General features: G+C 37.8%; 2 protein-coding genes across 3 annotated transcripts in view; one reads left to right on the top strand and one right to left on the bottom strand.

Annotated features, from left to right (window-relative positions):
- Positions 1–13,586, top strand: part of TIMMDC1 (translocase of inner mitochondrial membrane domain containing 1) — a 24,162-nt gene extending 10,576 nt beyond the window's left edge. Inside the window, exons 5-7 of the mRNA XM_060150552.1 lie at positions 7,300–7,378; positions 10,597–10,707; positions 12,937–13,586. Of these exons, the coding sequence (XP_060006535.1) occupies positions 7,300–7,378; positions 10,597–10,707; positions 12,937–13,087 (341 nt within the window). The 3' untranslated portion in view covers positions 13,088–13,586. The remainder of the gene's footprint in view (positions 1–7,299; positions 7,379–10,596; positions 10,708–12,936) is intronic.
- Positions 11,013–26,658, bottom strand: part of CD80 (CD80 molecule) — a 27,972-nt gene continuing 12,326 nt past the window's right edge. Inside the window, exons 3-7 of one of the 2 annotated variants that reach the window (XR_009540759.1) lie at positions 24,372–24,653; positions 19,966–20,079; positions 18,622–18,736; positions 15,595–16,789; positions 11,013–11,485 (exon numbers count right to left, since the gene is read on the bottom strand). Coding sequence is in view for 1 of the 2 variants with exons in the window: in XM_060150551.1 (XP_060006534.1) it covers positions 18,660–18,736; positions 19,966–20,079; positions 24,372–24,653 (473 nt within the window). In the remaining variant the exon portion in view is untranslated. Of the gene's footprint in view, positions 11,486–14,288; positions 16,790–18,621; positions 18,737–19,965; positions 20,080–24,371; positions 24,654–26,658 lie in introns of those variants that run through there. The other variant, XM_060150551.1, reaches the window with a different exon arrangement.

The following is a 26,658-nucleotide window of genomic DNA, read 5'->3' as shown; positions in this document are numbered from 1 at the left end:
ATTTCATTCAGCTCTATACTTAACCTGTCTTTCAAGTTTCACTTCATCTGTCAGCTTCAGCTTCCCTAGAGGGTTCTCCTAGCTCACATTTTCCTATCCTTAGGTACCTTTCCCCTGTGTTCTCATAGTTCACTGTAAACAGTTTTATCAAAGCATTTATAACACTGTGTTGTAGCTGTTTACTTGTTTTGCTTCCCTACTAGACGACTTACTTGAATTCAGAGAAAGTGTTAGCCTTTTATTTCACAATTGTTTAACATATAGCAGGGTAGAATAAAGGTTTCTTGATTGAATGTAAATATTAGTAAAATAAAAATAGAAAAATATATCTGATACAATATATATTTTTATCTCAAACCAGCAACCAACATTAAAATTAATGGTATAACACTAATTTATCCTGAAGTCAGACTCAGGTAAGGATGTCTTCCCTCACCACTATTATTTGGCATTGGTCTGGACATTCATAAAAGTATATTCAGCATCTAGAATGCCTTAGTAAGGAGCTTCGCAAATCCTCTCCCTCAAAAGTAATAATAAAGCTGGACAAAATTATCAAAAGCAACCATTTAAAGATTCTGAGAATTGACCAGAGGCACACAACAAATTGAGAAGCATTTATTCAAGAATTTCTACTGAATCTCAGTGAGAACAGTGGGAGTAGTCTGTAGTGTTTCAGCTTGGGGCTTCTTCCACCTCCTAACACCCAGCTGCATGGTGTTGAAGTTCCACAAGGGCAGGGCAGGCTGGGAGGAACAATACTTCTGCTGTTTGAGGTGACTGACTTGATATGAAGCAGAGCACAGCAAATTCCATGCCTAAGGGTGTTGCTGAAAACAATAGCAAACAGTTAGGGAAGGACAGTATCGCACAGCTAACCTGAGGCTTTGATGTTGTTTGGGGCAAGCAATAGACTGGCAGATGAGGCAGAATCTTACCAGGGATGTCCAGGGAACAAGAAAGCCAAAGTGGACTTCAGTAAGATCTTACTAATCCCCAGAACTCCAGAAAGTTACCTGTATGTGTAAGCACACTCAGGAGAGACTGGTAAGGGCCCTAGCAAGCTACTTATCTTTGGTTAATTGTGAGGCCTCATGAACATAGAAAGTAAAAGCCAGAAAGGATTTATAAACTGCCTGAACCTTGAGTGCATTCTTCAAGCCACAGACAGATCCACTGACAAAAGGTAGCAGCCAGGCTTCCCTGGTGGCGCAGTGGTTGAGAGTCCGCCTGCTGATGCAGGGGACACGGGTTCGTGCCCCAGTCTGGGAAGATCCCACATGCCGCGGAGTGGCTGGGCCCATGAGCCATGGCCGCTGAGCCTGTGCGTCCGGAGCCTGTGCTCCGCAACAGGAGAGGCCACAGAAGTGAGAGGCCCGAGTACTGCAAAAAAAAAAAAAAAGGTAGCAGCCTTACTGGCTTAAGATGTGTAATCACAACCTCTGACAAATCATTGACTGACTACCAAGCTGGTATGATTCTTAGGAAGCCAGGCATAAATATAAAAACTGAGCAGAGACTTCTGTGGCTGCACGCTACAAAAACAACAACAGCAAAAAACAAAGACTCCATAGAATTGGCACAGGCAAATCACTACATAAGCAAAGAACCACAGCCATGCCCCTGGTAGGGAGATGTTCCAACTCTAGTGTTGCTATAATTTATTACCTAAAATGCCTGATTTTTAAAAACAGCAAAAATGTCACACGATATACAAAAACAGGAGACTTAAAAAAAAGCAGTCACTGGGTATGTCTCTGACAGAGGCCATCTATTGGACATAGCAAACAAAAGATTTCAAGCCATTTTAAAAGAAAAGTGTGATGACATTTACTCACCATATAGAAAATATCAATAAAGGTAGAAATTATTCAAAAAAGAATCAAACGAATATTCTAGAGTTGATAAATACAATAATGGAAATTAAAAATTCACTGGAGAGGAGGCGCTCAACAGCCGATTTGAGAGAGCATAAGAGAATCAGTGATCTTGAAGATAGATCAATATAGATTATCTTTTATCAAGGACAGAATTTTTAAAAATGAAGACAAATGAACAGAGCCTCAGAGATCTAGGGGACACAATCAAGAATACTAACACATGGATAATGGAGAGGAAAGAAAGAAAAGGGAAGAAAAAGTATTTTAGGAAATTATGGCCACAGACTTCCCAAATTTGATGAAAAACATTAATCTATACATCCAAGAATCTCAACAAACTCCAAGAAGAATAAACATGAACAGATTGACACATAATAGTTACACTGTTGAAAGATAGAGAAAAATCATGAAAGCAACAAGATAAAAACAACTCATACTGGAATACCCAATAAAATTAACAGCTGACTTCTCATCAGAACAGTGGAAGCCAGAAGGCAGTAGAATTACTAAGTGCTGAAAGGAATAAACTGTCAATTAGTAATTCTATATCTAGCAAACCATCCTACAAAATTGAAGGCAAAAGATGTTGGCAGATGAACAAAGAGAGAATTCATTGCTAGCAGACCCACCTTACAAAAACATTAAAGGAAGTTCTTCAGGCTTAAAGGAAGTGATATCAGATGGTAACTTGATTCTACATGAAGAGCATTGATAAAGATAATTATATAAGTAATTCTTGAAGGCAGTATAAATATTTTCTTCTCCTAACTGATCTAAAAAAGTTACATAATAATAAAATTGAAGTGTTGGGCATACAACATTTAAAGCTATATATTATAGCACAAAAGAGGGGGAAGGAATGGACTTATTTTGGAGCAATGAAATGACACCAGATAGTTACTTGGCTCCACAGGAAGAAATGAAAATTACTAGAGATGGTAAATACATAGGTTAATATGAAAGAGTTTGTGAATCTATTGTTTCCACTTTCTTTTCTTAACTGTTTCCACCCTTAACGTCATTAAAATACATATGGTTGTGTAAAATAATAATAATAACATTGTATTGTTTTTAAACATATATGCCTAACGTAAATGACAATAATAGCACAAAGAAGGGAGAGGAGTGGAGCTGTATTAGAACAATGTTTCTACATTTTACTGGTATTAGTACTGATCTGAAGTAGACTGATAAGATGCATAGTATAATCCCTAAAGCAAATAATAAAATAGTAACTTTAAAAAATAGTAACAAGGTCAAAAAGGAATTAGATAATATAGAAAACAAATAGCAAAATGGCAGATCTAAATCTAACCATATCAATAAAAACATTAAAACATGAATGGATTAAACATTCCAATCAGTAGAGATTGTCCAACTGTATTTTAAAAAGGATCCAACTATATGCTGTCTGCAAGAGACATATTTTAGGTTTAAAGGAACAAATTAGTTGAACATAAAAAGACAAAGATATACTGTGCAAACAGTAAGAAAAAGAGCTTGAGTGACTATACTAGTATCAGGCAAAATAGACTTTAAGAGAAAAGTCCTAGAAGACAAAGAAGGACATTTTATAATGTTAAAAGGGACAATCCACCAAGAAGATACAACATTTAGAAACATACGCATCTAACAACAGAGCTCCAAAATACATGAAGCAAACACTTTGAATTGAGAGGAGAAATAGACAACTCAATCAGTTGCTGAAGACTTTTACAGTAGCTGGAGACTTTAATACTCCACTTTTAATAATGGATAGAACAACTAGAGGGAAAATCAACAAGGATATAGAAGACGTGAACACTTATCTATCTACATGACACAGTAACATCTCTAGAACACTCCACCCAGCAATAGCAGAATTTTCATTCTTTCCAAGTGCATAGGGGACATTCTCTAAGCTAGACCATATGCAAGGCTATAAAACAAGTTTCAATAAATTTAAAAGGATTGAAATCTCACAAAGTATGTTCTCTGTCCTCAATGGAATTAAACTAAAAAGAAATTGGGGGAAAATCACAAATATTTGGAAATTAAATAACACATTCATAATTAAACCATAAACCAAAGAGTAATCAGAAGGTAAATTTAAAATATTTTGAGCTGAGTGAAAATTAAAGCACATTATATTAAAATTTATGAGGTGCAGGGACTTCCTTGGTGGTCCAGTGGTTAAGACTCCACACATCCAATGCAGGGGGTGCAGGTTCGATCCCTGGTCAGGGAACTAAGATCTCGCATGCCGCAGTGTGGGGGGAAAAAAAAAAATTATGAGGTGTAGTCAAATTAAAATAAAGATCTCATATGAGTAAGCTTCCACCTTTAAAAACTAGAAAATGAAGAGCAAAATAAACCTAAAGTAAGCAGGAAGAAGGAAATAATAGAATTAGAATGACATTCAATGAAATCAAGAGAAAAATCAATGAAACCAGAAGTTGGTTCTTTGAAAAGAGCAACAAAATAGACAGCCCTTTAGCAAGACTGACCATGGGGTGGGGGGTGGGGGTGATACAAATTACCAAAATTTGCTCAAGAAGAAATAGAAAATCCCTATAGCCCTATAACAAATTGATAAACTAAATATTTAACTAAAATCTTTTCACAACGAAAAGTCCAAGACCAGATGGCTTCCCTGGCTATTAATATTATCCTAATACCAAAGCCAGATGAAGTAGACAACTAAACTACAGATCACTATCCCTCAAGAGTATATACACAATTTTATCCTTAACAAAATATTAGTAACCAAATCCAGCAACGAATAAAGATTATACACCATGACCAAGTGGAACTTATTTAAGGAATTCAAGGTTAGTTTGAAAACGCATTTGACAAAAGTCCAACATTCATGATAAAAACTCTAAACAAACTAGGATTAAAAGGGACTTTCTTTAACTTGATAAAGATTATCTATGAACAACAGCTAACATATTTAATGGTGAAAGACTGAATGATTTCCTTAAGATTGAGAACAAGACAAGTAGATGAATACACTTGTATTTAGCATTATACTGGAGACTTTAGCCAGTGCATTCAGGCAAGAAAAAGAAATAAAAAACATGCAGATTGAAAAAGACTTCACAGAAATATGGTCCTGTGTAACAAAGAGTGTGACTCCATTTTTTATGTTTGGCTTCTAGCAGCTTCTAAACCCCACCACTCGTCCTCCACCACCCCCCTTTTTTAATAAATTTATTTATTTATTTTTGGCTGCGTTGAGTCTTCGTTGCTGCACGCAGGCTTTCTCTGGTTGTGGCAAGCAGGGGCTACTCTTCATTGCAGTGCGTGGGCTTCTCATTGTGGCTTCTCTTTTGCGGAACATGGGCTCTTGGTGTCTGGGGTCAGTAGTTGTGGCTCACGGGCTCTAGAACGCAGGCTCAGTAGTTGTGGTGCACAGGCTTAGTTGCTCCGAGGCATGTAGGATCTTCTCAGACCAGAGCTCGAACCTGTGTCCCCTGCATTGGCAGGCAGATTCTCAACCACTGCGCCACGAGGGAAGCCCCTGACCTCCTTTCTAATAAACAGTTTTTTAGAGCAGTTTAGGTTCACAGCAAAATTGGGCAGAAGATAAAAGATTTGCCATATACTTCCTCCCTGCTGCATACACATAGTCTCTCTGGCTATTAACATCCCACACCAGAGTGGTACATTTGTTACAATTGAAGAACCTAAATTGATACATCATCACCCAAAGTCCTGTTTACCTTAGGGTTCACACTTGGTGTTTTACATTCTGTGGGTTTGGGGAAATGTATAATGACATATGTCCACCATTATGATATCATAAAAAGTATTTTCCCCTCTAAAAATCCGTGCTCTGCCTATTGATCCCCATGCTCCACCCTCAGCCCCTGGCAACCATTGATCTTTTTAACTATCTCCATAGTTTTGCCTTTTCCAAAATGTTGTATAGTTGGAATCATACAATATGTAGCTTTTTCGGTTTGGCTTCTTTTATTTAATAATATGCATTTAAGATTCCTCCATGTCTTTTCATGAGTTGATAGCTCATTTCTATTTAGCGGTTGATAGCTCATTTCTATTTAGCGCTGAATAATGTTCTATTGTCTGGATGTACGACAGTTTATTTTTCCATCACCTGTTGAGGACATCTTGGTTGCTTCCATGTTTTGATGATTATGAACACAGTTGCTATAAACACCTGTGTGCAGGTATTTGTAGATAAAAGTTTTCAACTCTTGTGTCATTGCTGGATGGTATAGTAAGAGTACGTTAGTTTTATAAGAAACTACTAGTCTTACAAAGTAACATTACCATTCTGCATTCCCACCAGGAATGAATGCAAGTTTCTATTGCTTCATATCCTCACCAGCATTTGATGTTGTCAGTGTTCCAGAGTTTGGCTATTCTAATAGGTTTTTAAAAAATATTTTGTTTGGAAAAGAAGCCTAGAAAAAAAGACCAATTTTTTTGCTGTCTCTGGATAATGGAATTAAAGGTGATTTTTGTTCTTGTTAATTTAAAAATTTAGAAAAGACGGGGACTTCCCTGGCGGTCCAGTAATTAAGACTCCGCACTTCCAATGTAGGGGGCGTGGGTTTTGATCCCTAGTCAGGGAACTATGATCCCACATGCTGCGCAGCACAGCCAAAATATTAAAAAAAAAAAGTTAAAGAATTGGATAACTGGGTATGCTGGATGCTCTAAATGCATAGTCTATAAAATAATAATAATAGGATATTACAAACAACTTCATATCACTTGAAAAATTTTTTAAATTTAGAAAAGTTAAAACAATGAATATTTAAATTAAATAAGTACTTAAATAAGAACTATAAACCTCAAATGTTAATTTTAAAATTGTTACCACCTGAAGTGTCATTCGTTGTGTTGTGCGTAGTGAAAGAGGAAAATGAATGGACATCTTGGGTGTACAGTCTTAGTGGGAAGGAAAGAGGACCTATGCTCCGGCCACCAGGTGGCGTTGTAGGCCAACTGCCCACTTGCAGGCCTGCTTGAGAGGTGTAGCGTAGCAGTACAGAAAGGTGAGGCTGGGGGAGGACATGAACTGCAGGCTCTAGTGAAGGTTTTGTTAATTATTTGGGGAAAACTTTCCTTAAAGAAGGAACAAATGAAAGAGGTGGAAGTGAAGAAATAACAGATTTTTAAGGCGAGGTGGGCAAAAATGAAGCATAATGAGAAGAGGCTGGGTCCATAGAACCGACTGAGCAATTCTGTTTGTAAAAGGAACATTTCTTCATTTGAACCTGCAGAGTGGATGAGAAGCTGGCTGTATTGGCATTTTAGATTCAGGAAATCTAGGTTGTGGTGGTATATTAATGTTGGGTTCAAAAAGCTTATTTGGAGATTTATGTCCTTATGGGGGAACATTTTTAAATGGAACTCTGGTGTTTAAAGATGATTTAATATTGCCCTTTGTTTGTTTCTTTTAAAATAGCTATCACTGGAAGTCTTTTTAGGATAAACTTAGGCCTGCATGGCTTGGTAGCTGGTGGCATAATTGGAGCCTTGCTGGGGTAAGTGTTAACATGGTTTGATTCTAAATTAATATAATTTAATGCCTTCTCTGTTAAAAATTGCAATCATTTCTAAAGAACAAATTTAATACTTAGAGCCTATAAAAGGTCTCTAGCCTTGTATTAGCAGTAGCTTTGACTGTCCAATTCTGATTGTACCCCAGTTGTTGATTTTACTTCTAGTTTTCACCGGATAAAAACTGTTTAAATATCTCTAACACCTGAAACTATTTGAGGTTTGAGCAAAGGTACTTATAAGTAGCAGGAAAAAGGAATAAGAAACAGTTAACAAGCACATTCTATAAAAAATTTGGGGTTAGATTTTGTTTGTATAGTTTAATAAACGTTAAGAATTTTCTTCTCCAACTTTTTACTTTGAAACATTTCAAACCTGTAGAAAACATGAGTGAATTGAACATTGAACACCCATATAACCCTTTACTCAGATTCACCAGTTGTTAACATTTTTCCATATTTGTTTTCTACCTCTCTGTTTATGTGTGGGACATGTGTATATTTCCTTTTCTATTTTTTTCTTTTGGTTAAACCATTTAAAGTATTTTAGACCTCATAATTCTTCAGCCCTAAATACATCAGCATGTATTTCCCAGGATGAATAACATTCTCCAATGATATCACAGTACAGTTATCACAATAAATAATTTAGCATTGATTGATTGAATACTATTTAAGATAGGGTCCATATTCAAAATTCCTCAGTTATTACAATAATGCCATATATATATAATTTTTTAAAATCCAGGATCTAATTGTTGCATTTCGTTATGTCTCTTTAGATTCCTTTAAGCTAAAACAGTTCCACTGCCTTTTTTCGCCCAGAATATTTCTCAATTTTGTTTGATTATCCCCTCATGATTAGATTTAGGTTTAATGTTTTCACCAAGAATACAACATAGGTGAGGTTGTGTCCTTCTCAGTGTATCACATCAAGAGACATATTATGTCACCCATTGTAAGTGATGTTAACTTGGTTTATTAGTTTTCTGTTGCTGTGTAACAAATCACTACAAACTCAGAAGCTTTAAACACCACACATTTATTATATGGGGTTGGTCAAAAAGGTTGTTCAGGTTTTTCCATAACATCTTACAGAAAAATGAAAACGAACTTTTTGGCCAACCCAGTATCACTTTTCTGTAGGTCAGAAGTCTGGGTAGGCTCAGATGGGTTCTCTGCTTAGTATTTCAGAAGGCCAAAATCAAAGTGTTGCCCAGGCAGGTTCTTACCTGGAGGCTCTGTGGGAAGAATGTGTTTCTATAAAATTCAGGTTGTTGACAGAACCCTGTGGCTATAGGCCTGAAGTCCCCGTTTCCTGGCTGGCTGGCTGTCAGGCACCACCTTGTTCCTAGAGACATCCACATTCCTTCTCACGTGCCCCCTCCATGTTCAAACCAGCAACCAGCATGTTGAATCCTTCTCAGACTTTTAATCTCTCTGACTTCCATTCTGCCACCAACTGGAAAAAACTCTCTCCTTGCAGAGGGTTCACCCAGATAATCTCTTTTTTGATTAACTCAAATTCAACTGATCAGTAACCTTAATTACATCTGTAAAATCCATTTTGCCATGTAACAATTTAATCATGGGCATAATATTTCATCATTTATTCATAGTTGAGAAATTAGGGCAGGAAATTTTGGGGGGCTATTTTAGACTTCTGCCTGCCACATTTGGTATCTACTAAATTTCTCCACTGCAAGGGTATCTTTTTGCCATTGTGCTTAATAAGGAATCTGTGGGGTGAGACTGTGTAAATAGCCCGTTCTCCAGATGTCTTTCTTCTAGTGGTTTCAATGATCCATTGATGATCCCTAATGTAATCAATTATTGTAAAAGTTGCAAAATGTTGATTTGCTAGTTCTGTCATTTCTTCTGTTTTTATTAGTTGGCATTTATCTGAATAGAAGAGTTATTTCTCCCTTACCCTCCCTTTTTCTACCCCACTTCGGGGAGGAAACACTGTAACTTTATGGATTCTTTTTATTTTTAATTAAAAAACTTTTAAAATTCAACATATTATAATCTATTGCTGATGTTTTTGTTGTATTGTTAATATACCACCTTGGTTTGAAGGGAAAAATTGCTGAAATTAGCCGCAAAAATATTTTTTTGTTGAGGTAAAAAAAACACATAACATAAAAATTACCATCTTAACCACTTTAAAGTGTACAGTTCAGTAGTGTTACCTGTATTCACATTGTTGTGCAACAGATCTCTAGAACTTTTTCATCTTGCAAAACTGAAACTCTGTACCCATTAAACACTAATTCTCCCTTCTCCCACCCCACAGCCTCTGGCAACCACCTTTCTACTTTCTGTTTCTGTGATTTTGACTACTCTCGGTGCTTCTTATTAGTGGAATCATACAATATTTTTCCTTTTGTAACTGGCCTGTTTCGCTTAGCATAATGTCCTGAAGGTTTATCCATGTTGCAGCATGTGACAGGATCTTCCTTTTTGGACTGCATAATATTCCATTGTATATACAGTACCACATTTTCTTTATCCATTCATCATCAATGAACATTTCCACCTAGCAAAAATAATTTTTAAAATGTGGTTACAACTTAAGTTGTAACCAGAAGGAATTTAAGTTGTGTGAGAGTCAAAAACTCCTTCTCTTTGAAAACATGAACCAAACCCTCTTTATTACTGTAATAATTATTATCTAAATCAGTTTCTCAATGGGTAACTGTTGGCATTCTGGTGAGACAGTTGTGCCAGACTCTTGAATTTTAGGATGTTTTGGCAGCTTCAGCCCCAAAAGCCAGTAGCATCCTTCCCTCAATACCCTTCACATTTCTTGTCCCTTAAGGGGCTCTGGCACCATTCCTGGTATTAAATTCATTTCTGAGAAACCTTCAGTATAAAGCTATTTACTAGAACTTGTTATAAATGTATTTTTTCCCGGTTTATTTATCATTCATGATAAAAATCAGAGCCAATTTATAGACCTGTTGTTTTTATACCAGTTAAATTTAGGAAGTTGCAATGATTGTTTTTCCTGTTGTTCAGACCAGGAAGGAAATTATCTTAATATTTTTTTATTTGACAAGGACACTTTAATTATCAAATGTTCCTGTACCTGTCAGTGAGCAAGTGGCTCGTTTGGTGCTGCTCGCGCCTTAGCAGAGACACTCATGTTTCGCGTGGTTAACAGCTCTTTCTCCTAAGCATTCCCTCTGCCTCCCCCTCAGCACTCCTATAGGAAGCCTGTTGATGGCACTTCAGAATTACTGTGGTGAGACAGTTCAGGAGAGAAAACAGAAGGATCGAAAAGCACTCCAGGAGCTGAAACTGGAAGAGCGGTAAGAAGCATGTTAAGACCAGGGGGGTGTCTGGCTTTCCTATCCGTGGACAATGGTGCCCTCTGAAATAAGTACTCTAAATTGCCGCTCAATTCAAAGAGTTTCTGTTTACTGAGTCCTTCACCTGGCACCTTACCTGGTCTTTTAATCTTTTTAATTAAGGAGAATGGAAAACTGAAAGACACTAATTGAGAATCTTTCCTTAGATACATTTTTTTTTAAGTTAAAATGTTGTAAATCTCATTTGCTTGCATATTTTTTCTTTTCCTATGTTTTTGACTGCAAAGGAAATTATCTAAAGGAAATAAACAGCAATGAGTGAGCTTTATTTAAAAGATGATATCCTTGTTTACACATACATCTATGAACAATACAGAGCATGTTAGGCCTCCACATTCAAAGATTTTACTTCTTGCTGTGGACTCAATAGGCATTAGGTAGATATAGTGGCTGTTCATGGACTAGATGCCACTGAGAAGGATACAGACTGTCACCTGTTTATCTAGTCACTCCTTGGGGTCCAGCAATAGCAGACTTCATGCTAATTCTTTTTAAGATCATCATAATAGGCTGCCATCTAGCACTTTGGTACAAATGATTCTCATGGTTCTGCTTCCTGGCCACTAAGATGACATCTGGTGCTGCTACTTTGGGGGTTTAGTAGATAAGCAGTCTTCTTTTTCCCATGTTTTTATTTGAAACTTCCATTTGTGCCCCCCCCACACACACACACACGGAAATTCTTAATATCTGTAGATCTGTTTTCCAAGAACAGGTGCTATAGGAGAAAAAGCATTGATTTTAGAGCCAATGAAACCTTGAAAACAAACCTTAAATCCCAGCTAGACTATTAATTAATTCTGTGACCGTAGATGTTTTCCTTAACTTCAAGCCCTCAGTTTTCTCAGCTGTTCTAAGGGAAGAATCACACCACAGTGTTCAACATATGTTTGTTTTGTTCTGTCTTCTTTCCATAGTAAGAAGGTGAGTGAGATATGCTGCTCTCTAGGTTCTAGGATAAAGTACTTAAAATTCTGAATGCCATCATATAATTTGATATTATGGAGAGCTAAAAGCATGAAAGCATTAGCTTATTTCTAGCCCTTTAGGTGTCCCAAGAGACTTCTTTTTAAAAAAGGAATCTTTGAGAAAGGAGGAAAAGTAAGGAAAATATCTGGTTATTTGAATCTGATATAGGAAGTTATAGAAGAATTAACATTTGGAAAAATATGAACAAATAATAATTGTATTCCAATCAGAAAAAAAGGAAGCCAGAAAAAAAAAACTAGAGAAGTTGGTCAGTTATTTAGAGATGGAAAACCTCAAGAATGGGTAAAAACAACAACTGGAATTATAGAAATGAAAGAATATTTTGGCAGAAGGAAATAGTGTCAGAAGTGTATAGGTTATTTATATATTTATATATATATACATATATAATATATATGTGGTATTTCTGAGGACAGTTAATAAATAGTTAAGAACCTTTTATATGTCTGCTTCTTTGCTTGAAAATAACTACAGTATAGAGAAATCAACAAAGTGAGAATCTAGAAAATTGACATAGTGAGCAGAAAATACAGAACATTGGCTGTATTTTCCATAGAGCTATGAAAGAAGATGTGGTCAAATCTGGTTATGAAGAGTTGAGAAGAAAGTCATAGGTGACCCTGATAATCACTTAAAGACAGGAAGACACTAATACTTGACTTGGAGAAAGAACTGTTATTTGGAAATTCGATTTTTTAACTCCTAGTAAATACACGTGTGTAGTATTGCCCTATGTGACTTTTCCGTTCTGAGATTACCAATGTTATAACCTTTGTGCATGTCCCACAAGGTCTGTCAACAGAGTTTAACAGAGTGGCAGGGTGTTTCACATCCCCTCTGAGCCCTGAGGGCAAGAGGACAGATTGGTTTGAGGCTCACACCTTAGCTCAGGGTGCTTCATTCAGCAACTGCATGTCACCCCTTCGAGAACTCTGGAATATCTTAAGGATCAGAGCTACTGCTGGCAATGTCCACGATGGTAATGTGAGACTCCTAGCTGGCTTGTAAGTGGAACAGGTTAGGAGAGAGAAGAAAGTCATTGTATTTGAAGTGCAAGGAGCAATGTTTGCTCACAAGTTGTAAGGGAGTATAAGACAAACACTATCTTTCTAAAAAAAATTCTCTCTAAAAACCAAATAGAGCAGTACTTGATATATCCTTCTTGTTCTTTGATTACAGGAAAGCCAGACTACACTTTACTGAGCTCCTCCCTGAAGAAATTGAAAGTAATTTACAGAAAAATCGATCCAAGGCCGATGCTAAGAAAATTGAAGCACTGCTAAATCTCCCTAGAAACCCTTCGTCAGCAGATAAACAAGACAAAGACTGAACATGCTCTGGACTTAAAACTCACTGGAGAGTTGAAAGCTGTGTTGCTATGTCCATTGAATGCCAGTTAGTTGGGCTGCTGACAGATGTAAGTACGGGCATCTGTAGTGGCAGTGACTTGCTCTTACTTTTTTTTTTAACCAAGAATTGGGCTACTGTACTCTTACTTTACTCATCCTTAAATTTAAGTACATACTTTTATCTACATTGATCTATATATTTGACATTATATCTATATTGATTGATCAATATAGATTTCTTTTCCCTGGATTATACAATAGTAAATTAAGATTTCCCAAAAGATTAAAGTTGAATTGTACAGGTTGTAAATTTATTCTTGTAGCCCTTTAAAAGAGTACTGTAGGGATCACTAGGAAGGAGAGGAAGGAACCAGGTAAGGCAAATGGTCTGTGAAACCCTTGCACCCTTGAGTCCTAGAAACAGTAAGGACCTAAATGTGTAGTCGTGTTTGGTTCTGTCTTAATAAAAATCAAAGATGGTTCCTGTGCCATTTGAAATAATATAAAACTTAACAAAAAGGAAGTAGATAAGCATTATTAAAGAAACAACCGACCTTGTTTCCTATCTCAGTAATGCTGACAAAGTATCTCTGCTATAGTATACAAGAGTTACTCAGAATAGATACACTGTCTCTACACTCCAGGAGCTTGCTGCCTGAGAAGGAGGCTGCCCTGCAGATTATAACTTTTACTCAGTGAGAGGTGAGAATGACTGAATTGAGTGTACTGAGAGGAAAAAACTGCTAGTGCTTTGTTTTGGGGTTAGACCTCTTGGTTCCTACTCTGAAAATACTGTTGTTCACGTGAGCAGGGTTTGTGAAGCAGCCTAGAGTAGGGGCTAAAGCCGTGGGCTCTGGAGGCAGAACAACTGGCTTGGAATCTCAGCCCTGGAGCTTTGCAGCCATGTGACCTGCAGCCAAGCCATTTTACTTTAAGTCTCAAGTTTTCTCATCTGTCAAATGAAACAGTATCTACCTCAGAATGAGTATTAAATGAAACGATGTGTGTAAAACATAGCACAATGCAGTGGCACACAGGGCATTATCTAACAACAGGTATTAGCAGTTAAAAGGATACGCACCAGCACATTTTCACCATGATTTACATATTATTGCCACACTCCCAAAAGCATGTTTTTCTTAATTATCCCATTCATAAATTGCTGACAAATTGGTACTTAGTCAATCTGTTTATTGTTCTATTCACAACCACATTGAGATTAAATCCTTCAACTTATAAAATTAGATGGTTGGTTTTAAAATAATTTTATTCATATCACAAAAATATCAGAATAATAAAAGTAAAAAATACTACTTGAAAAAATAGTAGTAACACATTTATTAAATGTAATAAGCAATAAGTTACTATAATTTATTTAAAGTACAAGTAAGCTGTCTCTTAGGTTTGTACTGTTTTGTGGTTACTTCTAGAGGTCTCCTTTTGATCATGTCCAAGGATTATGAATCTTAACTAAATGTGGCAATTCCTGGTGGTTTTTTTTTTTTGGTAGCTGTTTGTTTGTGTAAATTCTTGTAATTTTGTTCTGTGAGCAACCATTTAAAAGTGTACCTCTGTTCCATAGACTATATAGAGTAGCCCCTTTACAGCTACCAAAATTAAACGTTTTAAATCCAGCCCCATTTGAGAAACTTGGTCAACTTGCTGTGCAACTCCAGATTTTCAAATGAGAATGTCTGATTGCCCCAGGTTAAATCACGTCCACTCCTGGTCCAATGAGCATGGAAGGCAATTTCAGAGAAAGAGGAGTCATGAGTTAAGTGATGTAGGAACAGCAGTTGGCCACTTCTTTCTTTTCAATTCTCTGCTGATGTCAGAGGGATCCAGAAATACCATGGAGGAAAAGCCACTTTAGGAATGTAAGGAAGCCTTATGGAATGCTATTTTCATTACTTCAATCAATTTCTGCTAAAGACAGCTTACTCTTTAGTACATACATAAAACCTATCTCATTTTAAATGAGAACCTTCTCATAAAGATTTTACAAATGAGATTAAACTAGCATAAAGCCATTTAAGGACAGTATCAGTCCAATGTGAACTAAACAAATTATCACTCTCCAACCTTACTATTGCTTTGAGTTGTAAGTCCCCTACATACCAACATTCAAGTTGTGAACTGTTTTTTTTTTAAATTTAACTAAAAATAAATTTTAATTCCTTTATATGTCTTTGAAGTAACAAAATATATATGCCAATTTTTATTACAAAAATGAACTTATGAAGCTGTTTTCATTTGCAGTTACTTTCTAGAACAAGTTATTGATTAGTTCATAAATTATAAATAGGAAAAAAGTTTGTGTGTGGTTTGTACACATGCACAACTTTTGCTAAATCTTTTCTTAGAGAAGTTTGCATTTTCCTCCTTAACAGTTTATTGGTTGTGTCAGTCTTAACCACAGAGGTTAGCAGTGTGTATTAAGTATTTTGCTATGCCCTTGTTCTCTAATACAGTATTTACTTTGGCTTACCAACTTTTTTCCAAGGAATTATCAAGAAGCATTCATCTGGGCTTTTCATAGTATTGATTTATTTTTTAGTTGCTCCTTTTAAAAGAAAAAAAAACAGTTCAACAAAATCTATTCTTGTTTGACCTGTGATCTGGTAAGTTTGATTTACTTTACAAAACAAAAAATAAAGTCATTCTGTTTGCATTTACTAACAAGTTGCGAACTTTTGAAGATGCGAACATGTGTTCGCACGTCCAATCATGTAAGTTAGTTCAAGTGTCTGGCATACGTTGTCACGTGCATGCACCATTATGCTTTTGTGTACTTTACAGTACCGTATAGAGTACAGTAGTAACAGTATATTTACTTCAAGCCCAGCATGTCCAGAAGCAAGCGTAAAATCAGCGGTATATAGCCGCTGTGTTAGTCGGGTACCTAGGCTAACTTTGTTGGACTTACAAACAAATTGGACTTACGAACACGCTTTCAGAATGGAACTCATTCATATGTAGGGGACTTACTGTATAAGTCATTCATTCTACCTGTCAGAGGAAATCAGTTTTAGATGGGTCTACTTCCTCCTGAACCTAGTAGAGAAGTGGGAGAACAACAAAGGAGAACACAATGAAAATGTGCTGGCTAAACACCAGTAATATTTCCATTAACCTCATCTAGGTGTACATACACCATACTTCCCACACATTAACATTAGATTGCTTTTAACAACATAACATCCTTCTCCATTCCTTCATCAGATCAAGTCTCTGAAATTGACCTGATTGATACTGGATAAATTCTGTTTCCAGAAGCACTTTGACTGATGTGTGTGTGTGTGTGTGTGTGTGTGTGTGTGTACACACATACCAGTTAATAGCACAAAGCTGGATTGATGAAGGAAAAGAGCACCAGTGCCAGGAAATCTGGGTTCTGGCCCTGGCCTTTACAATTCAAGTCACCTTCCAGGACTTCGATGTCCTTGTCATTAGTAAGAGTATTCACTAATGTCTCTTCCAGGCCTAAAGAATTCTGTGTTTCCAAATCGTTGGTCAGGGTCACCATAGCTACTTCTGTCCCCATCATACTCCTCTAGTCACTTTCAGCAAAGCCACTGGACTGAAGAGGCTCCTAGAGAACAGATACATGAAGGTCGAGGTGGGATAATCCTGGCCATTTGAGGAAGCTCCAAGAAGAGGTCGATCTCAGATGGATGTGGGACCTGAAGAAAACATTAAAAATGTTTGTATTTTTTATCACAAGGGTATTCCCAGTTTGAGGTAACATTGTAGATATTAATCTTGATGGCTAAAGAACATAAAGGCAAGTCTAAATTATGAGAGAATTTAGGACAAGTCTGACAATTTTTACTACATGAAATATCAGGCAAATATTAAGCACCAGCTATCACAAACCAACCAAACATTAGAGATCAAGGCACTCACTCACGTATGTGTGGGGCAAACAAAGGTGTACCAGGCATGCTTGCTCTTCTCAGTAAGCCTACAATTTGGTAAAGGATATAAGACACAGCACATGAAAATAAACCCAGGGTGCAGGGTGACGTGCTGGAGAGAGCACTGCTCTAGTGGTCGGGCAGAACTGCTTGAACTGGGCAAGATGGCCACAGAATACTTGTGAAGGAGACTGGGTTCCTGGCTTCATTATGAAGGATCAGCTGACTGAGCAGAAAACTTCTAAGATGGAAGGAAAGTCAGGGAAATGCTAGGTAACTGCAGAACTGAGGGGAACATCCTGGGAAGGGCATCCTGGAGAATGAGCAAGAAGTTGAAATGAAAAGAAAGCAGGATAGGAAGCTGAGAGACTGCTGTGCGGAAAATATGCATAGGCTGCTATGCTGCTGTGAAAGGAACCTGAGCTTGATGTCGAGTTTGGGTCCTGGTTTTCCTCCTTATTTGTCTGACTTCAGGCAGATCACTCTACCTCTGGCAGCCTTGGGTTTCTCTCCCATAAAACGGAGATAGAAAGATCGTGCTCATAGAGATTTTTATACGGTGAAATGAAATAATGCGTTTGTAAAACATAACCTGTTATGTAAGTCTCAGGTATTATAGTTCACTTACTTTCTTTTTAAAGGTAACTCTGCAGAATCTCATTTTTTAATGCCGCTGTTACCCTAACCTTCACAAGTCAAAACTAAACTGTTTATGGAGACTGATTTATAGTGGTTTACCCTGGTCCCGATGTCAGTCTTTTGGATCCTAATGTCTCAATGTTTCTCTTACCTGAAAAGACCTGGGGATTTTAGGATAGCACAAAATTGATATAAACTAATAGTGTGATTCACAAAAGCTGATGCTGTGTTTAGGCTTCCTTAACATCCTTGGATGAATAGTAACTACCCCATCATATGTAGAATCAGATCAAATCTAAAGTTTGGGACACCATTTATTGACATTTAGTGTGTTCACATGGAGCTTTTGGAAACTGCCGTGTGAAGAACAACAGAAACAACTGAAGATGTTTAGACCGAAGAGATCAGCTGGAATGTGGAAAATAAAAAGTTCTGAAACTTTTCCTGTAGACCCTGGGGTCTCTTCTGAGTTTTTAAGTGAGAAAATGACACGGAGAGGTAATTCTTTATGAAATTCGGCTCCATAATTGGGTCAGTGGGAGATGACTCTGTTAGTAAGAGGCAGACAGATCAATGAGATGTTACTGAATTAGTACAGAGTGACCCCAGTCTGTGTCCAACAGTACTGAGGGATACAGGGAAAAAGGAGTGATCAGAATAAGGAGATAGCCCAGGAATAGTACACGTGTTTGACAGATACCGAAAGACACTGAGTTGACTGACAAGAGGGGAACATTTCAAGATGGCAGAATGGCACGGCAAAGGAAGAGGTTACAAGAAGCAAATTTTATGTGGGGAGAAAGGAGAGAGGTGCCAACCATCTGTTTAGAGTACATTGAATGTGCATTTTGAAAAGGTGGTGGTAGTAGTAAAAGATCTTAAATTTGGTACTGAGAGGAAGAAAACTCTGTGTTCACGAGCACAAGATCTCACATATCCCACACTGGTAGAGAAGATACCTCGAGGTGTTCTGGTCAGCCCAGTCCTTCCACAGATCCTATGTAGATGGGGAAATCCTTTCCATTTCCATGCTCTCCTTATTCCTCCTCCTCTCTCTCCGTCTTGCAGCATGTCCTTGAAGACAAAGCACAAGCAATAAAAATCTAGGTAGGTAAGTTTCCCTTAAATCATGCCCATGTATTTCAGCAAACCTTCAACTGGCTTAGAACTAGAGGAGTGGTTCTCAACCAGGGGTGATTTCCACAGCCACTACCACCATCACCCCCCAGGGACATGTGCAATGTCTAGAGACATCTTTGGCTGTCACAACAGGGGCAAGAGGTGCTATTGGCATATAGTGAGTGGGGGCTAGGGATGCTGCTAAACATCTTACAATGCACAGATCAGCCCCCTAAAACAAGGAATTATACAGCTCCCAAAGTCAGTAGTACTAAGGATGAAAAACTCTGAACTAGAGAGGTTCACAGTCTGTATTAGAAACATCCTTGAGCCCACCAGACCTCTTTATCCTACCTGTGGGGTAGGATGTTCATAGCAAAGAGTCTCGAGTCACTTCCTCGAGCCTTGACATTTTTTTGTGCTGAAAGTTGGGGAAATCAGCAGATGTTGGTCTTCCAATTTTCTTTGCTCAGTGTACAAGATTTCTACTCCAAGAAAGGTTGGTGTTCCTTCATGGTGACTATAGCCTTAGCACTGGCCTAGCAGTTCCTCTTCATTTAATTACAGATTGAGGGTAGCATATGTGTAAAGCCAAAAATTTAGATTCATAGGAAAAAAAATCCTAGATATCTCTTCTTTCCTCACTCCTGATCTTTCATCCAAAAATAAATTCTGAAGAATTGAGAATTGGTAAAATCACCTGTGGCCATATAGTTGCTCAACTACATCTCATTAGTGCATCTTACCCTCCTCTAAGAAAATGATTCTTACCCTTAAACCTTGTCATTCTGCCTTTCCTCCAATTCCAAATCAAAGATTAGACTATCACTTTGTATCAGATATGTTTTCAATTTAGTTAGCAAGCCTCAGTGTCTCCAAGAAAATATACATTTGGGGGAAAAATAAAAGGACTAAACTAGAATGTGTCTTGAGGGCAGTGATCTCTCATCTTTGTAACTCCAGTGCCTAGTAGAGTGCCAGGCACATAGCAGGTGTCCAAGAAATATCTGTCCAGTGAATGAACAGAACTTGCTGAGACAAGTAAAGGAGACACTAAAGTTTCCATAGATTTGGTCCAAAAGTGAGAGTAAAATAGGCTAAAACCTCGGAGAGGTGCTGACCCATACTGGTAGAGTTTGGGTGTCCAGGAATTGAGATCATTGTGATAGTACAATATTACTTACTGCAGGACAGCCATGTTAGTGTTACTGCAATGATCACAGAAATCCCACATGCTGAGACTGGGATAATAATGGCCCAGAGCAGGAGCTGATTAGCAGAAGGGGCTGGTTTGGCTGCTGAAGGAAAAGAATAGTGTCAGCTCTAATGTGTTTCCAACTGCCTGATACCCATTCTGTGCCCCTTATATTGACACAACTGTAAAGCATTTTTAACTTTTTTGCCTGGTCAGCTCTCCAAAATGCAGCTTCCAGCATTTTTCTTGCATAACTCTTTCATCAGACACGTACTTGTGGGCAACTAATACCAGATGTCAGATATTAAATGTGAAAAAGAAAATTTGAACTTTTGCATTTGCTGAGTTAAGTTGGCATAAAAAAAGATTCTCAGGAACGCCTTTAAAAGCTATCTTGTCTTCCTATCTCATTTCTATAGCTGATATTACTATGTATTGCTACTAATAATTGATATTGTGTTATAGAGATACCTTATTTTTCCTTCTCCAGCTCTGTCATGCCTTCTCCCTTTTAGGGTGTCCTCTTTAACACACACACACACAAACACACCCCTTACAGTAGCTGCCTAAAGCTACAGAAGCCACTTTGCATTCATTATCAGATACAAATTTTTCATCATACAGCCTAGAGCTTCTGGAAGAATAGAAGAGACCCAGCAAAGAACCAAGCATGGATATGGCTTGGTAGTAGGTAGGATCATCCTGAAGGAGAGCTCTACAAACTGGCTATCAGCTGTAGAACACAGGAAGGATGCGGGTGGGAGTAGAAAGGTGTATGCGGTACTGCTGTCAGTCCCTCCCGCTCAGGAGCAGCAGCTACACCATTTATTTTCAACCCCTTTGAGGAATAGTTAGCAACGTCTGGAGAAGGGCAGGGACACAAAAGGAATATTAGCAGCTCATCCTCTTCTGATTTCTCCAGAATGGCTTACCAATAAATATTGAGCATTTACTAAAGTACCGTTTCTCATTTTTCTGATTACAAGTCTTGGGGATAAATTTCGGTCTTTAGCTTATTGGACTTCTCATCAGCATTCGGCCCAGTTGACACTTTTCCTCCTGGGACGTCTATGACACCACATTCTTCAGTTTCTGTTTGTGACTCAGTTTTCTTTGTAGGCTCTTCTTCCTCTTCTTGTCCTTTAACTACCGTTGTTCCCCATGGCTCCATCTGTGAACCCATTCTCCTCTCACTGGCCCCGGTAATCATGGGGTGATCTCATCCACACCCAAGTTTGGAAACACCAGCTGATTTCTAAATCTGTATACCATATTTCTGAGCTCATTTCTGAGCCCCAAATTTGTATTTCCAGCCGTTGACTAATGGTTGGATGCCAGCATCTCCACCTGACTAAAATTGAATTCAGTATCCATGTATTCTTTCCAAAGCATATCTGCCACCCGCATTCTCCCATTTCAGTGAATTGCAGCACCATCAGTGACCCAAATAAAAGGGGAGGCTTACCTTTGTGCTCACTGCCCAGTAGCTCCCACTGACTTTCTATGCTGTATTGAGAAAATCCCTGCAACTGATTCCTTTTCTCCAAATCTCCTGCAGCAACCGCCTTCGTTCAGGTTTTTCTGATCTCCAACTTAGTCGCCTTTATATTGGTCTCTTTGCCTCTGGTTTTCTAGGCTTTAATAATTCCTACACATTCCGCCACAGTGATCATTATAAAATGCACATTTGACCATAGAGAACCTACTACTTAGAGACTAGGGAAAGTCGTTTTTTTTATTATTCTCTAAAACACCAGATTGGGTGGAGACATCGAGTGATTAACAGAGTTGGCCTCTGCAGACCAGAATGACACCCCAAATAACAAAGAAGCTCTTGCTGTTATCCTGGGAGTCTAGATGTTTCACAAATTCCAACTCACTCCTGGCTTCCTCTCAGAGGTCACTCCTCATCCATCCTCAAGCCTCACTCAGCCTGGAAAGAAGGTATGTGTTTAAAGAGACAGAAAGGGGAACCAGTAGCAGCAAATGTGCTCTGTCGTGATACCTATTAGGAACCTGGTAAGGCACCCCAGGGCAGACCCAAAATCCCAAGTGCATAGTTGTGTGACGACATCTGCACATACAGCTCATTAGACAGCCTGAGTGGGACTCTGATTGACCCCTTCCACACACACACATATATCTTCCAGTACATCAAGGGTTAACAAATTGGGCCGGCCCAGGCTAAAAGAGCCATAGACCCAATCTGTTTAATTAATAAATTTGGGGTAAAGAGTGGGTATTTAAATAGTAAAGGTTTATTCACATTGACATAACTATTCCTATCGACTATACACCTAATTTACGTTTGTTTATGCAGTCACCCCTTGACCTCCCCCACAAATGCATTATTTGCTTTTGACTCTAAATGATGCTTGCCATCCAGTTCATGAGATCTGAAGTATTTAAAGCTCCCTGACCACAAAGACAACACTGGTGCCTAGCAAGATGCTTGGTATGTGATAACTACTTAATAAAAACTGAACGAAAGAAAGAATGATTAAACACATACTGTTAATCATCTCTCCATTAGTCATTGTGAATGTGGACCAAATAGGACAAAGAACTAGTGTTTTCAATTATCGTGAAAAGGGATACTGCTCATCCTTAGCATGAAGGAAGAATTGAGAGAAGGCAAACTAGGGAAAAGATGATAAAGCTGGGCAGTCTAAATCATCTTTAAATAATAGCTCCAGCCTTTTATATAAAGGACTACATTCTATTTCCTATAAGTTAACAAACTACCATGCACAGGCCAAACCTGGCTTACCACCTATTTATTTATTTATTTATTTATTTAATTTTTTTTTTTTTTTTAATCTTTGTGGTACGCGGGCCTCTCACTGTTGTGGCCTCTCCCGTTGCGGAGCACAGGCTCCGGACGCGCAGGCTCAGCGGCCATGGCTCACGGGCCTAGCCGCTCCACGGCATGTGGGATCCTCCCAGACCGGGGCACGAACCCGTGTCCCCTGCATCGGCAGGCGGACTCTCAACCACTGTGCCACCAGGGAAGCCCCCCACCGATTTTTTTAAATAAAATTTTGTTAAAACACAGCTATGTCATTCATTTGTCTTTTCTATGGCAGCTTTCATGCTATAACAGCAGAACTGAGTTGTTGCCAGAGACCAAATGACCTGTAAAGAATAAATATTTACTATCTGGCCCTTTTCTGAAAATTTTTATCAACCCTTGCCCTAGAGTATCATATGTACTCATATTCCAAATATAAATGATGTCCAAAATAAAATATAATTGAAGCTGCTGTTACTAATTTGTGTAATACTGTCTACCTTAGTCATGATAATCTAAAAGTGGTTAAATAATTATATATCAGTAAAGTGACAAGAATGCTGAATTAATAAACTTTTTACTATAGGATTCAAAATTCATTTTTATGTATTCTTTAGAATACATAAAAGATGATAGAGATGAGTTTGTACTATTAATAAAATCATGTCAAAATTTTATCTCATTACCTATTGAGGAAAATAAAGAATCCACTCAAGATAGAAAGATCTAGAGTAAATCATTCACTAAGATGAACTACTAGACCGTCTAAAATATCTCCTCTACTACAAGCAAAAATAAGAGGAAGATGTAAGACATACTACACATAATAAATTATGCTCGATGTGTAATTTTTTACTATGCAGCCACAAAACATATTGTTATAAGTGGGGCTAGGGCTGAGAGAGGCCTGGTGGTGCTCCTTATAATCAGCCAAACAAGTTACAAATGTATTTCAAGTATTTGAGTTCTTCTGTAATAACCCATTATGGGTTTAATATGCATAAATTTATAAAAGCCCAACTTTTTCCATTTTATATTTCCAGATGATTTCACCTCTTGGGGAAAGAAACTTCTATAAGTTTACTACATGTAGGGTAAACTATTTGGTCATGGTTTTGGTTAAAAATGACCGACTTGATTCTAAATGAACCAGTAGTTCTTAAAAGGTACATTCACCCTCAAAAGACAATGATTTGACATCATGGGACCATGGGGAGGGGGACCATGGGGAGGGGGCCCCCAAAATGAAAGTGCCAAAGCCCAGAGAGCAAATCCAAAGGAGGACAATTCTTAGTGCTTTCAATCACAACAATATTGTTATAATAACTTCCCAATATGTTGACTTGATGGATAGAACTTACTTGGATGTCTAAATTTTAGAATGTTTATTAAAGAAAATAAGTCTAGTGACATTATAGTCAAACCTTGTACAGTGACCTTAATAAGTCATAGTAATACTGTCATTATCATTTTATTTGCATGTCTAAAAATACTGCAAAAAATTACTATCAGAGTCAATATACATAATTCTGTGATGCATCTGGCTGAGTTATTTTCTTTTTAGACTCTACACAGCAGAAACTTCCCAGAACAATATCACTTACATTTTTGCCAGTTGAAGGTCTGTGACACTGTTAAGCCTCCATACTTGACAAGACACACGAAGCTGTGGTTGCTTGTCATATTGAAATCCAGTTCGCTGCTAATCGTGTAGAGCTCGGTTTCAGGATCCTGGGAAAGTGTTGTATTGGTAGAATTTAATTCTTCTCCATTTTCCAACCAGGAAAGGTGAGGCTTTGGAAAACCTCCAGAGGTTGAGCAAATTATCCTTCTGTTGTTAGGAGATGGATTTCCAAGATCAGTTATACTAGGGACAGGGAAGTCAGCTGAAGAAAGAACAAGGCCGTAAGTACATATCATTACATATTTGTGTGTGTGTTTATATTTTTAATAAATACCTATCTTTAATCAGAATAATAAAATATAATTTGCAACTTCCCATAAGTCATTAATATTTATGTATAATCCAAAGACTAATTTTGGTTTGAATTGGTTATATCAATTCTTCATAAGGAGGTAGGAGGGCACTTATTAAAGAAAGAAGTAGGTTCATGTGAATAAATACTGACATGGTATCAATACTTGCATTTGCAAGAGGTGAAGAAAAAAATAATAGACAACACGTTAATGTTTCTTAGGTCTGGACATTATCTCATTTCATCTTTACAACAACCCTAGGAGGTAGGTTGTAGAGCAAAAAAGGTCAAATATCAGTAATTTCATATGATTTAACCTAATACAATGTTTCACTTTATAAATAATCAAATTGAGGTCTAGAGAAATCACAACCAGTAAGTAGCAGAACTGGGATTTGAATTCAAGTTTTTCTGATACCAGACCTTTCCCTTCCCCTGACTTCTTTTCTTTTCTTTCCTTTTTTTTTTAGAGCTTCAAACATTGCTGTTTTATTAAAACATTAAAAATAAGATTATATTGAAAAACATTCTCAGAAAAATACTAATGCCATGGTATTAGAGATGTAAACAAGCAGATTAAAATATGTCTGCCTTCTTTTCTTTTCCTTTCCTTTCCTTCCTTTCTTTTACTTCTTTTTCTCCTCTTTCTTCCTAATTTTTGAGATATACAAAGTAGCTCTCTTTTATGTATCTATTTATTAATTCATACTGTACTAAACACCTGAGAACCCACCATCCAAACTGAGAACCAGAATATTGACAGTAACTTGTGTAAATCTACTTGTATGGTCTTAACTTTGCTGTCTCCCTACTTCCCACACTACTGAGGTGGGAAGTAGGTAACACTACTCTAAAGTTTGTTTAGCATTACCTTACTTTTTCAAAAGTAGTCTTTAATCAGATAAACCTCTGTCCAAATTTTACACTATTGAGCCTGTAATCTCAACCACTGTACTTGACTGATTCCCTTACTGTTCTGACATGCCTTATGAGGACAGAGAGACCTTCCTAATATTCCTCCAAGATACTTGAGGCACTCTTTCATTTGTGTATTTGCCCCTTAATAAGATAGTAAAATAAAGCAAAGCATAGTGAAATGACTGCAGAGAACACAGGAAAAAACTCCCCTCACCTCTTCCTCACTTATTGTTAGGCTTAAAGAATTTATACTTCTTAGCATAATGTGGGGGACCAATCCCCCCATACTTCATCTTATATATTAGTTTTTTTTCAGAATTCAGAGTCTCACAGAGAGATGTAGTATAGCACAGTGGTCATCAAGACCAGGTTTTTTGTTTTGTTTTGTTTTTATTTGTTTATTTTTGGCTGCATTGGGTCTTCGTTGCTGCGCGTGGGCTTTCTCTAGTTGCGGTAAGCAGGGGCTACTCTTCGTTGCCGGGCACAGGCTTCTCATTGTGGTGGTTTCTCTTGTTGCAGAGCGTGGGCCCTAGGCACGCAGGCTTCAGTAGCTGTGGCATGCGGGCTCCAGAACGCAGGCTCAGTAGTTGTGGCGCACGGGCTTAGTTGCTCCACAGCATGTGGGATCTTCCCGGACCAGGGCTCGAACCCGTGTCCCCTACATTGGCAGGCAGATTCTTAACCACTGCACCACCAGGGAAGTCCCAAGACCAGGTTTTATAACCAGTTTTGCCTTTTAACACTGGGCCAATTACTTAACCACTTTTAGTCTTAGTTTGCTCATCTGTAATATGGGGATAATAATACCTGCCTCCCAGCGTTGTAAGAATTAAATGACATCGTTAATATAAATCACATAGAACAGAGCCTGACACACAGGAAGTTAGTTAATAGACTAATGTGAGTCTTAAATTTGTCCTCTTTTTTTGTTTGTTTTTTGCGGTACGTGGGCCTCTCACTGTTGTGGCCTCTCCCATTGCGGAGCACAGGCTCCGGA

This window comes from Lagenorhynchus albirostris, chromosome 5 (genome assembly GCF_949774975.1).
Source record: "Lagenorhynchus albirostris chromosome 5, mLagAlb1.1, whole genome shotgun sequence".
NCBI lineage: Eukaryota > Metazoa > Chordata > Mammalia > Artiodactyla > Delphinidae > Lagenorhynchus > Lagenorhynchus albirostris.
This window is presented reverse-complemented; position numbering and strand designations above follow the sequence as displayed.